Consider the following 15730-nt stretch of genomic DNA (forward strand, 5'->3'; position numbering starts at 1 on the left):
ACTTATAATTTAATAATCGAAAGAAAGCTTTTGGGAAAGTTCCATGCAGATAGTTTTAAAACTGAGAGACCAGTTTGCGTAGAAACGGACATCTGATTGAAATTATAAAAATGTAACTTTTGTTTTATTGATTTTTTTTATAAAATCCTTTTGAACATGGTAATGGTTTAATAATTCAGAATTACGTTTTAAGCTTTATTAAAATCAGAAAACGATACCATATTGCTGCCATAAGAACGATCGAGTAATTGAGCTGAAAATCATTACAACTTCCATTTTTTTAAACACATATATATTTAGTTTTTGAAATAGCTGGGTATATATGTATACCTCTGCTTGCCGATTTTAAAACGCGGAGATTTTTTGTTGAAATTTCCAAAATGTAGAGATATAAGAGCAGTTGAAATGGTTTTGCGCCAAGACTGTAGGGATGCACTGAAAAACCATCGGCTAAATATCGATAGTGATGGCCTTTCCGGGAATACCCCGGATGTGTCGAATGCGGAATCGATCACGATTGGTCACTCTGTTTTGAATTGAATTCAATTGAATTGAATTGAATCTTCCGCGACAATAGCTAGAAATGTCCATGTCCTTGTGAAATGGCAGCTGCAGCAGAGGGAATCGATGGCGTCTACTCCGTGCGCCTGGTGGTCGCGGATTTCTACATGGAGAAGCCGCAGTTCGGCCTGGATCCCTGCTACTCGGAGCTGCGCGGCAAGGAGATCAAACGGGTGAGCACTATTTCACCACCACTGGTGGTAAACTGGGATAACGAACAACTGCATGCCTCCACAGGTGCCAGTGATTCGAGTTTTTGGCGGCAACTCCAGGGGCCAGAAGACCTGTATGCATGTGCACGGCGTGTTCCCGTATTTCTACATTCCGTTCGACAGGCGCGACTTTGAATCCCTGGAGCGGGGCATCCTGCAGATAGCCATGCACCTGGACAAGGCCATCAACATATCCCTGGGCCAGGCCAGTTCGAATGCTCAGCATGTGTTCAAAATCCAGCTGGTCAAGGGCATGTAAGTGCTTGCAGTGCTTGCAGTGCTTCTCCTCCTTGTCGTGAATCTCTAGAGGCGTTCCACTTTGCAGACCATTCTATGGCTACCATCGCGCGGAGCACCAGTTCCTCAAGATCTACATGTTCAATCCGCGCTTTGTGCGCCGCGCCGCCAATCTTCTCCAGAGCGGCGCCATCCTGAGCAAGAACTTCAGTCCGCACGAGTCGCATGTTCCCTACATCCTGCAGTTCATGATCGACTACAACTTGTACGGGATGAGCAACCTCCATGTGCCGCTGGAGGTGCTCAAGTTTCGGCGCAGCCACGAGGATGAGGGCAAGTAGGCTGCACAACCCGCCTGGCCGCCTCATCTAACCCTTTGTTTTAGTAATCCCCTATGCGAACGTGAAGCCCGCCCAGCTGCTGGACACCGTGAGCGTGAAAAAGGTGGCCTGCAGTGCCTTGGAGGTGGATGTCAGCTCCAACTTTATTCTGAATCGCTTCCAGCTGGTGGCCAAGAGCAAGGGCAGCCACACCAATCCGGGCATCGAGGCCATCTGGAATGATGAGAGCCTGCGTCGTCGGAAACTGGTCGAAAAACACACAGCTGCTGGTGACGAGGAGATGGTTCAAGCGGTACTACTCAGTTTCTCCTTGTTCCCAAGCTATACCTTAAAGCCTTCTTTAATTGCCAGGTTCCAGTTTTAAAGTTACCGCCTACACAAGAACGCCCCCGGATAGAGATTGCCGAGAGCGATGTCTTCTACCGCACCGCCCTGGAAAGCAAGTTGATGACTCTGGAGCAGTCCACACTGTCCGACCAAACGCTGTCGGATCAGACGGCATTGGCGGTCAATGCCACCATGCAGACCACTTTGCCCGGTTCCAAAGAGCAGAGGCGCACTTTCAACCTTCAAAAACTGCTGGCCAATGCGGTCTATCCCGAGGAATGCTCACAGGATCAGCAGCAACTGCTGGTTAATGCCTCCTTCATACAAAACCATGTGACCTGCAGCAACAGCAGCAATGTCAGTCTACCAGTGGCAAACGATGAGTCCGAATTCATGGACGAAACGATGGTGGACGAGGAGCTAATCCTGAGCCTCACACAGCCGCATGGAACAGTGCCCCACGATGCCACCTGTGGGTAAACGCTTGCCAAAAACTAACTGGGTTCTTGGGCACCTAACAATTTCATTTCGATGCAGTGCGGGAGGAGGACCTGGAACTTTTGGATGCGTTGCAGCTGCTGGAGGAGCAGAACGACAGCGAATCGCATGTGGATTTGGACAGCTCCTTGGCCCCCTTGTCGCAGAACCACAAAATGTGTAAGTGGAATGGAATACTTGCTATGCTCTGGATATTTATTCTTCTCCTAGACGAACTGACCCCGGAGCTGTTGGATAAAGAAACAGCAGCTGCTGCTGCTGCTGCAGGATCTCATGCGATCGCCGACGAGGATGGTGAGTCCGATGAGGATGCGGAGCAGGGAACCCGACATGACTTTTCCACCGCCCTCGACGACATCAACGAACTACTACTCAAACTAACCCAAAGTCAGCCTGAGCCTGTGGAGTCCAAAAATCAAGATCCCTCAACGCAATTGCCGCAAATCGATGGCGCTGATGATGGCTTGCAGAGGACACCCAAAAAAAAAACCAGCTCCAAGTTGAATTCAAGTCCTCCAAAGACACCCACCACGCCGAGAGGTCAGGCAAGCCTGCTGAGGTCGCCCCGCACACCGAAAACCAGTGCGGCCAAGAAATATGCCCCACTGCCTCTGACAATTGGAAGCAGCTCGGCAAAAAGTGGGTCACAGTAGCTGCACAACTCAAGGACTTATAATGTATCCAATCAATTCCAGAAAACAACGAGGAAACCACAGGAAAAGCCTTTAATTCCCGCCTCAGTTTGCAGCTTGATCAAGGAACACAAGTGCGAACGACGAAATCACCTGGGTAATTTTCCTTCATTGACATTTCCAAATATCCTGCACCCTTGCAGAAGACGACAGACCCTATAATATATATATATATTTTTTTTTTATTAGCATCACCAAGTCCGTCAATCTAGCCATGTCCGTCTTTCCGTCCGTTTAAACGTAAATAAATCGTTTGTTTTTAAAGCTATCTAAATAAAAGCTTCCGAAAAGCCTTCTTTTTGTTGCATACAATATATAAATCGGAAACTATTTATAAATATATTTCCGGGATTCATTTAATTTCAAAAGACCACTTTGAAAAAATTTAACGACAGTAAAGCTGCTTTATGAAATATCAGAAAACTATTAGCTAAATCAACATAAGTTCTTTGGTATTTAAAATACATGCATATAACAGGTGATATAAATGTTATATTTGCATTTTATACCCTTGCAGAGGGTATTATAATTTCAGTCAGAAGTTTGCAACGCAGTGAAGGAGACATCTCCGACCCTATAAAGTATATATATTCTTGATCAGCATCACTAGGCGAGTCGATCTAGCCATGTCCGTCTGTCCGTCCGTTTCTACGCAAATTAGTCTCTCAGTTTTAAAGCTATCTGCATGAAACTTTCCCAAAAGTTGTCTTTCTATTGCTGGTAGTATATAAGTCGGAACGAGCCGGGTCGGACGACTATAGCATATAGCACCCATAGGAACAATCGAAAAAATAAATAAAAAAAAATTATAACTTTGCTGTTTTTTAATTTTTTTTTTAGTTCTCCGACATATAGTAATGGTTAAATATTTCAGAATTACGGTTTAAATTTCATCAAAATCGGACGACTATATCATATAGCTCCCATAGAAATAATAAAAATATATAAAATAACTATATAATAATTGAGCTGCAAATCATCATAGCTTCAATGTTTTTAGACATATACGCAAGTAAATCATAGTTTTAATGTTTTAAAGAATATTTAATTTTTGCAATAGCTGCAAGGGTATATGAACTTCGGCTTGCCGAAGTTAGCTTCCTTTTTTGATTAAAATACATTTTAGTTTAGGTAAAGTCAACAGCCTAAAATAAAACTGCCATAGGAACGATCAAAAAATTATTTGGAATATATTCTATTTATAAGTTGTGTAAATGTAATTTAAAAAAAAGAACCTTTCAACTATATAAAACAGCTGCCATTGGAAAAATTGATAAATTAATCTAAAATTGACTTTATTTAAAGAGAACAGCTCCCAAGGGCTGTAAGCTTTGCTTTGTCAATTTTTGTTTCCCATCCTGTTAAAATCAAATCTTTATTTTTTGTAGGCCAGAGCTGTCGCTTCGCAGGAAACTGGCCATGACGGAACTGCGACGAAAAAGTGTCGAGGAATCAAACAGTTTCGTCCGTTTGAAGAACGAGTAGGATTTCTAAAACTCCAATGCATACTTAAAGCTGTTATAAACCTTGTTTTCCCGGCAGTTGTACACCACTTCGCAGTACCAGGCGATCGAAACGCAATCTGGACAAAACACACGTGACTTGCTCACTGACGCTGAGGGATAGAAATCCCAGTTTCTCCGACATGTTTGAAACAGCGGATGGCGAGCGAATACCAGAGGAAAGTATTCGTGACCAAACTGAGGATAGTCCTGGGATTAAGGAACGTAAGGAACCAAAAGTCAGTAAAAAAAAACCACGAAGCTCAGAAGGAAACTCTTTGGATGGAGAAAAACCAAGGCGAAGTCTGCGTCATCAGAAGAACTTGATTAATCCAGATGAGTATTTCACAGAAATAGAAAAAACAAAGCCCAGTGCAAACACCGCACGTCGAACTCAAATACATAAAAAACCCAGACTTGGAAGTAACTTAGAGGATGTAAATGTTATATGCACGAAAAGTTTCGAACAAAATAATGGAACACATAAAATAAACCCGGTGGAGAAATCATTAGATAATTTGAATACAAGAGATGCAGTGAAAAGTCCCAAACAGAAGCATGAAATAGTTACTCAACAGTCAAAAGAAGTTGTTGAAAAAAACTCAGATGAAATTAACAATTTAAAATCAATTGAGTGCTCCGTCTCTAAGTCGGAAACTTATGGGAACAGTCATGAAGAAGATGTACAAAATGAACTATTTCCACAGAAACCGGATGCTTCCCACTCCGGAGATCCGGCCAATCCCATTGAGACACGCCAATTAGCTTCAAGCGATGATGAGGCCATTGAATCGGATACAGAGAGCGATAATAGAGTCACCAAGCTACGCAAAACACCCAATTTGAGGAGACTTCGCAGGAGCTTTCGTTCGGAGCTTCTAAGCCAGCAGGTGACTCCAAGTTCAGGCAGAGCACAGCCTGACTCTCACACAACTCCAGAGATAAGTCCGAGGAGCAATGAGAACCACACTCCCGAGCTAATGAGAAGTTTCTACGAGCACTCGCTGATTGTTAACAGTCCGTCGGTCTTTAGTGACATCTTGGGTAGTCCCAGTCCCATGGTGTCGTCTATGTCCAACTGCTTTGTGATTTCTCCCTTGGAGCTGCCCCCGTCGTACGATGAAGTGGTTCGTGGTTGTGGCAAGTTGGACATACCGGAGTACGAGTTCCAGAAACCCTTCTACAGCAAACCCGCCGACGTGAGCAAGGTGACGGAGGTGGGCTTCCTGGTGCTTCACATTCCGGGCAACAAGCTCAACGACTGCGAGCCCTTCCAAAGTGTCCTGGGCAACGACCGTGGGCTGGCCTCCTGGCGACGCCAGCAACTGATAGCTATCGGTGGCCCGGCCATGTTGCAGCGACATCGCGGGGAACAGAGGATGCGGGAGTACTTCGGCAGTGGGCAGAAAGTGGCCATCGAACCTGTCCAGCTAGCACCCACCCGGCAAGAGGCCAAGGTCTGGCTGAAGGCCAAGGAGCTGCTTCGCCAGCGAGAGGAACCAGCGAGGCCATCAGACGACATCGACAGTCCCATCAAAATCAAGCGCCAAAAGATCACCATGATGCTGCAGCCAGAGGCAGGCGATGCTGCCAGTGGCGACGAGGACGCTGGCGAGGACTTCAATTGCAGCCTGAGCCTTACACCCCTGTCCCAAGCCAAGGGTAAGGCCAAGGACACCCCAATAAGTGGCAAAGCAAAGGGAGTGTCGAGAAATCGCCTTCAACGAGGGACCAAGCTGAACTTCAAGGAATGCCAGGAGGACGAGGAGGAGGAGGAGGAGGAGAAGCCAGCCAGCACGCAGTCCAGCGAGCAGAGCGTCTCCAGTAGTGCTGCCCAGGCGGCGCTGGAGCGGAGCTCCTTCCTGCGCCAGTTGGAGGGCAGTAGCCAGGAGGTGCTGCAGCACGACCTCAGCTTCGGACTGAGTCACGCCACCCTGGACAACACGTTCGGGTTCAAGGTCAACCTGGAGAACCTGCAGCAGGCCAAGGCCGACATCGAATGCAACCACCTGACCATTTTCACACTGGAGGTCTTTGTGTCCACGCGCGGCGAACTGCAACCAGATCCCATGCACGACGAGATCCGCTGTTTGTTCTACGCCATCGAGCATAGTTTGCCGGACGAAGGTCTTCCGAGCAAGGCCTGTGGCTATATCATGGTCAACAATGGTCAGGATTTGCTCAGTGAGGGGCGTATCCATGGCCTGGATCGGGACATCGAAGTGCATGTGGTGGCCAGCGAATCGGAGGCGTTCGAGGCACTGCTGGCCTTGTGTGGACGCTGGGATGCGGATATCTATGCCGGTTACGAGATCGAGATGTCCTCGTGGGGCTATGTGATCGACCGGGCGAAGCATCTGTGCTTCAACATCTCACCTTTGCTGTCGCGAGTGCCCACGCAGAAGGTGCGCGATTTTGTGGACGAGGATCGGGAGCAGTTCACCGACCTGGATGTGGAGATGAAACTCTGCGGCCGCATCCTGCTGGACGTGTGGCGTCTGATGCGTTCCGAGATCGCCTTGACGTCGTACACATTCGAGAACGTGATGTACCACATCCTGCACAAGAGATGTCCCTGGCACTCTGCCCAGACGCTCAGCGAATGGTTCTCCTCGCCCTGCACTCGCTGGATAGTGCTGGAATACTATTTGGAGCGGGTGCGGGGCACCTTGGCGCTGTTGGATCAGCTCGACCTACTGGGACGGACCAGCGAAATGGCCAAGCTCATCGGCATCCAGTTCTACGAGGTGTTGTCGCGCGGATCGCAGTTTCGTGTGGAGAGCATGATGCTAAGGTGAGTTCTCCCGCTCTAATCATCCCATTGCATCCTATTGTGATAATAACCAAACTCCACAGAATCGCCAAGCCAAAGAACCTGGTGCCACTCTCGCCCAGCGTCCAGGCTCGAGCTCATATGCGGGCACCCGAGTATCTGGCTCTGATCATGGAACCGCATTCGCGCTTCTACGCCGATCCGCTCATCGTGCTCGACTTCCAGAGCTTGTACCCCAGCATGATCATCGCCTACAACTACTGCTTCTCCACGTGCCTGGGTAGAGTGGAGCACCTGGGCGCGAGCTCGCCGTTCGAGTTCGGTGCCTCGCAGCTGCGGGTTTCCAGACAGATGCTGCAGAAGCTGCTGGAGCACGACCTGGTCACCGTCTCGCCGTGCGGCGTGGTGTTCGTGAAGCGCGAGGTGCGCGAGGGCATCCTGCCGCGCATGCTCACCGAGATTCTGGACACGCGCCAAATGGTCAAGCAGTCGATGAAGCTGCACAAGGACAGCTCCGCCCTGCAAAGGATTCTCCACTCCAGGCAATTGGGTCTCAAGCTGATGGCCAATGTCACCTACGGCTACACGGCAGCCAACTTCAGTGGCCGGATGCCTGCGGTGGAGGTGGGTGACTCGGTGGTGTCCAAAGGCCGGGAGACTCTGGAGCGGGCCATCAAGCTGGTGGAGGCCAATGAGGAGTGGAAGGTGCGCGTCGTCTATGGCGACACGGACTCCATGTTCGTTCTTGTGCCCGGTCGCAACCGAGCCGAGGCCTTTCGCATTGGCGAGGAGATCGCCCAGGCCGTCACCGAGATGAATCCTCAGCCGGTGAAGCTGAAGCTGGAGAAAGTCTACCAGCCGTGCCTGCTGCAGACCAAGAAACGCTATGTGGGCTACATGTACGAGACGGCCGACCAGGCGGAGCCCGTCTACGAGGCCAAGGGCATTGAGACAGTGCGTCGCGACGGCTGTCCGGCGGTGGCCAAGATGCTGGAGAAGGTGCTGCGCCTGCTGTTCGAGACGCAGGACGTGAGCAGGATCAAGCAGTACGTGTGCCGACAGTTCACCAAGCTGCTCTCGGGCAAGGCCAATCTGCAGGACCTGATCTTCGCCAAGGAGTTCCGCGGTCTCAACGGCTACAAGCCCACGGCCTGTGTGCCAGCACTGGAACTCACTCGGTGGGTTGCGCTTAAGTTATTGCCTGCAATTCCGTTTCACAAACATTTCCCATATATTTCACTCCAGAAAATGGATGCAGAAGGATCCGCGACATGTGCCGCGTCGCGGTGAGCGGGTGCCCTTTATAATTGTCAATGGGCCGCCGGGCATGCAGCTCATTCGCCTGGTCCGCAGCCCCCACGACATTCTGGCCAACGAGGGCCACAAGATCAACGCCATCTACTACATCACCAAGGCGATTATACCGCCGCTGAACCGCTGCCTGCTGCTGATCGGAGCCAATGTGCACGACTGGTTTGCCAGTCTGCCGCGCAAGTTGCTGATGACGCCGGCTGTGGGAACGGCCAACGAGTTGGCCGGCGCACGAGTGGCCAAGTCCACCATTTCGCAGTACTTCTCCACCACCAGCTGTGTCATCGATTGTGGCCGCCAAACCAAGGCGGGCATTTGTCCCGAGTGCCTCAGGGATGCCACCAAATGTGTGGCAATGCTCTCGGATAAGACCGCTCGTTTGGAGAGGGGCTACCAGCTCACCCGACAGATATGCCAGGCATGTTGCGGTCGACTGGGTAGCCTCCAGTGCGACTCACTTGACTGCCCAGTTCGTTATGTTCTGGAGGGAAGACGAAGGGAGCTCCAGCAAATCGAACACTTTCAGAAGCTGCTGGAGATTCACTTTTAGTAGAAATTCTCATTCATAGTGGGTGTATATATATTTCAACTTTCTGCTCGCTTACAAAAGTTAAAATTCCATTCATTGCTTGAGCCAGTGATTCTAAACATGTATATAGCTTAGACACTACTTTTGCAATTGGGTGAATCTGTTGCCTGTTTAATACTAGAGGAATTGTTAACTATTAATATTGTTTAAACTTATTGTGTTGTGATTGTTTTGTGAGCGATGAGCATGCAGCCAATAAATGAATGTTTACATAAAAGTTGTAGTTTGCAAACATGTTTTGCAATATGAATGAACATGAATAATTTTAATCATAATAATAGGTTTTTCAGTTCAGCGTAGGATTTCATCTTCCGTTTTAACAATTTCATTGAGTAACCGAATTTAATAACAATTAGTACATGGTGTAATGAATATTTTGATTTCTGATTTACCCCTGATTCGTGTTGCCTAAATACAATTCTTCTATGTTTCCAATTGAACAATTATCTTGGATACAAATCGAATTACAGTATAAATATTTAAAAAAAACATAGCATTTTTTAATATATAAGTGTAGGATAAAAATCTTGAAACATGCCTCTAAAACACTCAAAAAATATGAATATATTTCTGGTTTACATAACATCATCCTCATCATCCATTTCAAACATCATGGCGTTCTTGACATCCGATTCGATGACGTTGCCCTGGACACCTGCTGCTCCAGTGAGATCCAGTCCGCTGTCGTGGAGCAAGGACTCGCCCTTGGGTTTGTTGTTTTTCCTTGAGGAATTCTCTTGTTGCTGAAATGAAAAATATATGCATTTTTATTATCTATTATTATTTATATTTTTCAGTCCAGTAAGTATTATTGAGCGTTCAGAATCACCAACTTAACAAGCTTGTACAGTACACTAGCTTACAAAATTAGTTCCACAATTTTTTATGGACATACCAAAACCGAAATTGGAACTTTAATTGCACGAAATTGGAACTTTATCAAAGCCAGCTATAAGTCTTGGTTTTCTTTTTTTTTTTTTTTTTTTTTTTTTTTGCAATTTTATTGATTTTTAGTGGCATCTACATATGTATGTTAACAAACCAATCGTTAATAAGTATATTGACAACAAGAAAGGAAGCAAGATTCGGTAAGCCGAAGTTTATATACCCTTGCAGCTATTGCAAAAAAATCTAAAACACAAAAACATCTTAAAATTCTTTCAAACATCTTAATTTCGATTTATTTATAGCTTCAATGTTTTCATCGTTCCATGATATCGTATTTTATATTTAATATAGTTTTCCGATTTTAATAAAATTAAAATCTTAATTCTGAATTATTAAACCATATCTACATCCAAAAGACAAAAAAAATAAATAAATAAAAGTGTTAAAATATTATTCCATTTATTTTTTTTCAATATTCCGATTGTTTCAATGGGAGCTTTTTGCTGTTCTCGACCGATTTTAATAAAAATTATATCGTAATTTTGAAATAATACTAATACTATATCTCGAAAAGCTACAAAAATATTTAAAACAAACTGCGTAAAATCGAACAGACGGTAATGGCTAGATCGACTCCCCTAGTAATGCTAATCAAGAATATATATATTTAAAATAAATTTTAAAATAATGTAACTTTTATATTTTTTATTTTTTTTTTTTTTAATATTTTTCACTTATTAATAATTTGACAGTTCAGAATTACGTTTTTAATTTTATTAAAATCGGAAAACAATATCATATTGCTGCTATAGGAACTATCCAATAATTGAGCTACAAATCATCATAGCTTGAATGTTTTTAAACATGTACACAAGTAAATCATAATTTTAATGTTAATCATTTTGCCTTTAACAAGTGCATATATTTTCCATTACCTGATGAGTCCTCTCCAGCTACTTATCAATTAACATACTTTAATTAATTTTCGCAACATTCTTGCTATAAATAGAGCCCATTACCGATCTATTTACCTTCCGCACACGTGTGGTACAATGAGTTGACCAATATTTATGTCTGGCGTCAGGCAAATCAAGCCAAGCTGCTTGATCTCACTGATGGCTACTAATTCAATTAACAAGCTAACAACCTAACAGCCTCCTAACCAGCCGGGATATTCGCTCAATTAACGAGACCAGCAGAATCAAGAGATATAGATCTAGATCGGCCACCCCAGCTCACCTTGAGGGCAGTGCCACGGGTCTCCTCGTAATCCACGGAATCCCCTTCGCTGAGGCGACGCTGCTGGGCCCGCAGCTTGAGATCGCGTCGCTTCTGGTTCTTCTTGCGCTGACCGAGGATGCTCGAGTCGAGTCTGCCGAGTTGAGTAAATTAAATGATTAGATTGCCGGCAATTTGCAGGGGATTTAGCTGGTACTCACCGGAACACTTGCTTCATGATGTGATCATTAAACCTAACAGTCTTCTTGCAGCTCTCCGAGAGTCCGGCATCGGATCGATCCTCCTCGGGAATCCCGCCGAACGAGTGCGAGAAGAGCGAGGTGCCGGAGGCGTCCACGGAGCACGAATACGAGGAGCAGTCGTCGATGGAGGAGCAGCTGTCCGACATGGAGGGTCGCGGTCCATAGCGGCTGAATCGCTTGAGGATGCCGCGATGGGAGCCACCGCTGCTGTCGTTGCACTCCGAGTAGCTTCGCTGCTTGCGCTGCGGCATTGGCTTAAACATGGCCTTCGGCTGGGAATCAGGATTTCCATCCTGTGGCTCCTGGACAAGAATATCCTCGCAAGCAGACTCCGAAAATGAACGCTCCTTCTTGTTACGCTTGCGTTGCTTCTTTCCGGGCTTCTTGTTCTGCGTCTGCTGATGGTCCTGTTGCTCGTTTCCGTGCTCCTGATCTGGCTGCTCCTCGCCGTGCTCCTCCTCCTTGGTGTCCGGCACCGGTCGAATGGTCACCTTCAGGGCTTGACCCTCCTGGTTGTGCTCGAACTTGACATCCAGCGGAGCATTCTCTTTCTTTGTATTAACTCTCCTTTTGCTCTTCACATTGTACTGCCCGTGAACTGGGTACTCCTTGAGATCCTTGGCATCTAGTCCGGCCAGATAGCTAGCCGGAGCCTCGCTCTGCGGGCTCAGGCACAGCTTGAGCACCACATTGTTGTCCCAGGCCTCCGCCTCCACGCTCTCAATGGCGGAGTCTTCGTCCTCCGCCGGCAGCTGTACGTAAAAAGCATAGTGGGTGGGATAGTAGCCGCTGCCGATGGTGGCGAACTGCAGATGCAGGCTCCGCTGCTCTCTCAACTGCTCAATGGAGTCCGGCTGAACGTTGGGCACGTGGAGCACAAAGGCCATCACATTGTCCAGCACGTTGCAGTCGAACTTGCTGGGCAGCTGATAGAGCACGGAGCTCTTAAGGAACGGGCTGTTGGCGTTGCGCACGGGCGTGGCAGTGGGCGTGGCAGTGGGCGTGGCTGAGGAGAGTACACAAAGGGAATTAGGGATTTATCGATAGCTTTATTACTAAGGGACTGCTGATCACAAATGTATAGTTTATAAGTACGGATATGACTCCCTAAATATTTTGCAATGACCTAAATACTTGACTTTATCATACATCTACTTACCAGTCGCGGAAGTATCCGCCTTGGAATCGCTGAGTTCACCGTCGGGGTCCTCCTCCACCGGCGACTCGCTGTTGGAATGCAGCTCCACGCCGCTGTCCTCGCGGCTGAAGTGGCGCAAGGTTTCGTGCATCTGGGCCTGCTCCCGTCCGCCCTTCCGGATTACGGGCAATGTGATGCTCAAACGACGCAGATCCGTGTCGAAGCGCGCACTGCCAGCCTTGTCGTTCACGGCGAAGGGCAGGTCCAGCTTCAGGCGGTATTTGGCGCCCTGCCGCTCGCTGAACAGATATACGGACTTGGAGGTGACATCCAGTTGGCACTCGGCCGTGGAGCGCAGAAGCGGCAGCTCGATCTCGACGACAAGGGAGCGTGGCACCGTCACATGCAGCTTGGCGTCCAGCTCGTCCGTGTATTCCGACAAGTCCACATCGTGGCTGTGCTTGATCGAATACTTGGGCACCGAGAACTCCGGCACCGGAGCGGGCTTCGTCTTCATGGGCAGGACGCGGGGCTCCACCTTTTCGGATGAGGGTAGCTTTGTGGGGAACATGTGCGCCAGGGGATGCGGCTCCTGCTCCTCGCCAGTGGGATTTGCGGCTAGCTTCCGTATCACAGTGGGACGGGCGATGCCCTTGTAGTCCAGCTTGGGGAATTTCAGATTGGCGCGATCCAGAGCCACCTTGAACTCGCGCTCGACTGCGTCCAGTGCCGTGTCGATGAGACACTTCCGGAACTGCTTGTTCCGCTTGGCCAGGTGCAGGGCGTCCGGATGGAAGACCACGTCGAACACCTTGCAGTGGTTGTTCCTGGCATCGCAGTCATCCCGCGCCGTAGTCTGGGCCATGGGAATGGACCAGCTGAGGCCACGACTGCCGTTCGACGGATCCGTGGCCAACTCATTCTTGGGCCTCTCGACCTCCGTTGAGCTGGCGATGTTGATGAAGCACTTGAGCTCGCCATCCAGTGCCGTCTTGATCACGAAGCCCGGCTTCGGGTGGACGAACCTCACCTCTACGCCGCGCTCCTTTTCCAACTGGATAATCTCCTCTTCGTAGATCTTGCGGTTTTCGGGGTCCTGGATCTCCTCGACGTACTCGAAGAACAGCTTGCGGAACTCCTCCTGGCTGAGGGCCTCCCGGAACCGGTTGAACTCGTCCTTGGTTATGTCGAGCTGTTCATCGTCACGGAACTTTGAGTGTTTATTACGCGGACCAGTCGCGGATGCGGACATAGCGCTTTCAGAGGGACACTTCACTCACGGAGAGATCTCGTGGGGTCTCTTCTCGGCACTTTAATTCACCAATAATAATTTTTGTATCACTTTTGTGGGTTTAATTTTTTTTTTGTTTGTTTTGTTTAGGGTTGCTACGATTTTTGGCCGGTTGCCTTAGAAAATGTGTTTAGGTTCTGCAAAATTAGGAATGTAGAAATATGATGAATGATTATTGAGCTGATTATTAACACAACAAATATCCGTTAGTTAACTTTTTAGCGCAAAAAAAAGCAATATGCCTTAACAATGAACTGAACTGATGAACTGTTTGATTCGGAAAACTGTCGGTTTGTAGATAAATGTTGAATCGAAAATATAAACATATAATTTGCGATTTGTCGGCGTTTGATTGGGATTGAGCCCTGATCAAGAATTCATTAACTTTATAGCGTTTTTACTCTACGAGAAATGTGTTTTTTTTTTTTTTTTTTTTAAGAAAAATAGACTATTGTAAATCTATTTTCTGTGAAATTTAATATCTTTCATAAAACAACACTTCCTTTGAAGTTTAATTGCTAAGTAGGAGCCTACTTTTACGATATATCAAATAAATAACCTTTTTTTTTTTGTTATTTGTTTTGCTTTTTTTTAACGAACTAATAAGCAATGCCCTTGTATACATTTGGTTGAATCTTACGAAACCTGCTTAAAAGTCAATGGAAACTTTCCAATCGAAACACTGATAAGCCAACTACCAAGTCCCAAGGTTGTCCTAGGTCCTGACTAATTCGAAACCAAACGTCTAAATCACGAAATTCTAATCAGCCAATAAGCGAAAAAATATTTAATCAATGACGCAGTAAGGTCGTTGCCGAAAATCGCCGGGTATTTGCCGTGTTATTGGCATTATGTAAGTGTATAAGAACAAACTGACCACGCGTTATTTTACTTGTCGGACAATAAATAAACGAACTGCGTAGTTTCTAGAATTCTAGGGAACGCGTTTTACCTGCGTGAATTTGTGTTTTGTTTGTGTTTCTGGGAGCGATGCTTTCCCGACCAGACTGTTTATAGGAATGAGAGCGCACCGCCCGAAACGCCGGCAAATATCGGTGGCGCTTTGAGAGCGAAGAGAGCGGTATCTGCGCAGAGGGGCTGGCTCTTGATAAGCGCGAAAAAAAACCACTTGCCCCCAATTGTTTTTGTTTAGCAAGATTCTTCCCCCGCCTCCCTCATTTCCTCCGCCCCCGCACATTATGCCATTTCTGGCGCAACCCAGCTAATTGTACAATAAACTACTATGTACATATGTATATCTTTATATACATATGGACAGTGATAATAATTGTAATGTTTACAGACTGTCGAGGGGTACATGTATATATGGCATTCCCTACTGCGTGTGTATCTCCTCTCCGAGGAAACCGAGGAAAATTATAACAGTTACGTGACCGAACACATGTTTGCGGTGGGGGAGGGGAAAACTCTCGTTTGATCGATACGAACTGAATATAATTGATTTTCGTTACAAACCGGTCGCTGTAAAGCAAAAAGCCCTTCCTGAACTAATGTAACTACATATGTATGTACATACATATATTGGGTCTGGAAACTATTTACCTCTGATGGGCACCTCACCTCCATGGGAGGTTCCATGTAGGACAACAACTTATATGCCCTACAAAACGCCTCGTTTTATGGGTTTCCCTTAAACAACATGGCCCTCACTCACCTGAATTATAAATATTTATGCTTTTCTTGTATCAATGTCACTAAATTAAATGTTTATTAAATCTCTCGGCTGCTGTTAAATAGATTTTTTGATGGAGTTCGAGTTTGACGTTCTAGAAACTTTTCCGCTGGACCGGCTGGCTGCTTGTGTTTGTGTGTGTGCAACGCTTCGGTATATTTACGTAGTCAAATTTGGAAATGTATATTGCTAGTAT

At 46.8% G+C, this 15730-nt stretch overlaps 2 protein-coding genes across 4 annotated transcripts; one reads left to right on the top strand and one right to left on the bottom strand.

The window, feature by feature from the left end:
- The first annotated feature begins 534 nt into the window (after window positions 1–534).
- On the top strand, window positions 535–9260 carry LOC108149605 (DNA polymerase zeta catalytic subunit). The gene is made up of 12 exons (XM_017277302.2): window positions 535–734; window positions 799–1028; window positions 1099–1343; window positions 1396–1643; window positions 1703–2150; window positions 2216–2335; window positions 2387–2815; window positions 2872–2965; window positions 4257–4349; window positions 4411–7164; window positions 7227–8321; window positions 8389–9260. The coding sequence occupies exons 1-12, from the start codon at window positions 603–605 to the stop codon at window positions 9002–9004; spliced, it is 6504 nt and encodes a 2167-aa protein (XP_017132791.2). The 5' UTR covers window positions 535–602; the 3' UTR covers window positions 9005–9260.
- Window positions 9017–15677, bottom strand: LOC108149606 (protein kintoun). 3 transcript variants are annotated; one of them, XM_017277304.2, is made up of 5 exons: window positions 15517–15677; window positions 12572–13978; window positions 11371–12418; window positions 11171–11303; window positions 9017–9786 (listed from the first exon to the last, which is right to left on the bottom strand). In XM_017277304.2, exons 2-5 carry the CDS (start codon window positions 13800–13802, stop codon window positions 9619–9621), a joined length of 2580 nt encoding a protein of 859 aa, XP_017132793.1. In that variant the 5' UTR covers window positions 13803–13978; window positions 15517–15677; the 3' UTR covers window positions 9017–9618. The 3 variants fall into 3 exon arrangements, with proteins under 3 accessions (XP_017132793.1, XP_017132794.1, XP_017132792.1); XM_017277305.2 differs by lacking the exon at window positions 15517–15677 and adding an exon at window positions 14794–15334 and having other exon boundaries at window positions 11371–12406; XM_017277303.2 differs by lacking the exon at window positions 15517–15677 and adding an exon at window positions 14794–15331.
- Between the last annotated feature and the right edge of the window lie 53 nt (window positions 15678–15730).

The sequence above is a fragment of the Drosophila elegans genome, unplaced genomic scaffold (assembly GCF_018152505.1).
Source record: "Drosophila elegans isolate 14027-0461.03 unplaced genomic scaffold, ASM1815250v1 contig_133, whole genome shotgun sequence".
Classification (NCBI taxonomy): domain Eukaryota; kingdom Metazoa; phylum Arthropoda; class Insecta; order Diptera; family Drosophilidae; genus Drosophila; species Drosophila elegans.

Bases quoted from the DNA above. Each gene is read 5' to 3' on its own strand.
- LOC108149606 (XM_017277304.2), bottom strand. From the start codon at position 13,802: ATGTCCGCATCCGCGACTGGTCCGCGTAATAAACACTCAAAGTTCCGT. The intron at 12,419-12,571 runs GTAAGTAGATGT...TACTCTCCTCAG, and splicing joins GGCGGATACTTCCGCGACTG to CCACGCCCACTGCCACGCCC. The intron at 11,304-11,370 runs GTGAGTACCAGC...TCAACTCGGCAG, and splicing joins ATCATGAAGCAAGTGTTCCG to ACTCGACTCGAGCATCCTCG.
- LOC108149605 (XM_017277302.2), top strand. From the start codon at position 603: ATGGCAGCTGCAGCAGAGGGAATCGATGGCGTCTACTCCGTGCGCCTG. The intron at 1,344-1,395 runs GCAAGTAGGCTG...CCTTTGTTTTAG, and splicing joins GCGCAGCCACGAGGATGAGG to TAATCCCCTATGCGAACGTG. The intron at 2,151-2,215 runs GTGGGTAAACGC...ATTTCGATGCAG, and splicing joins AGTGCCCCACGATGCCACCT to TGCGGGAGGAGGACCTGGAA.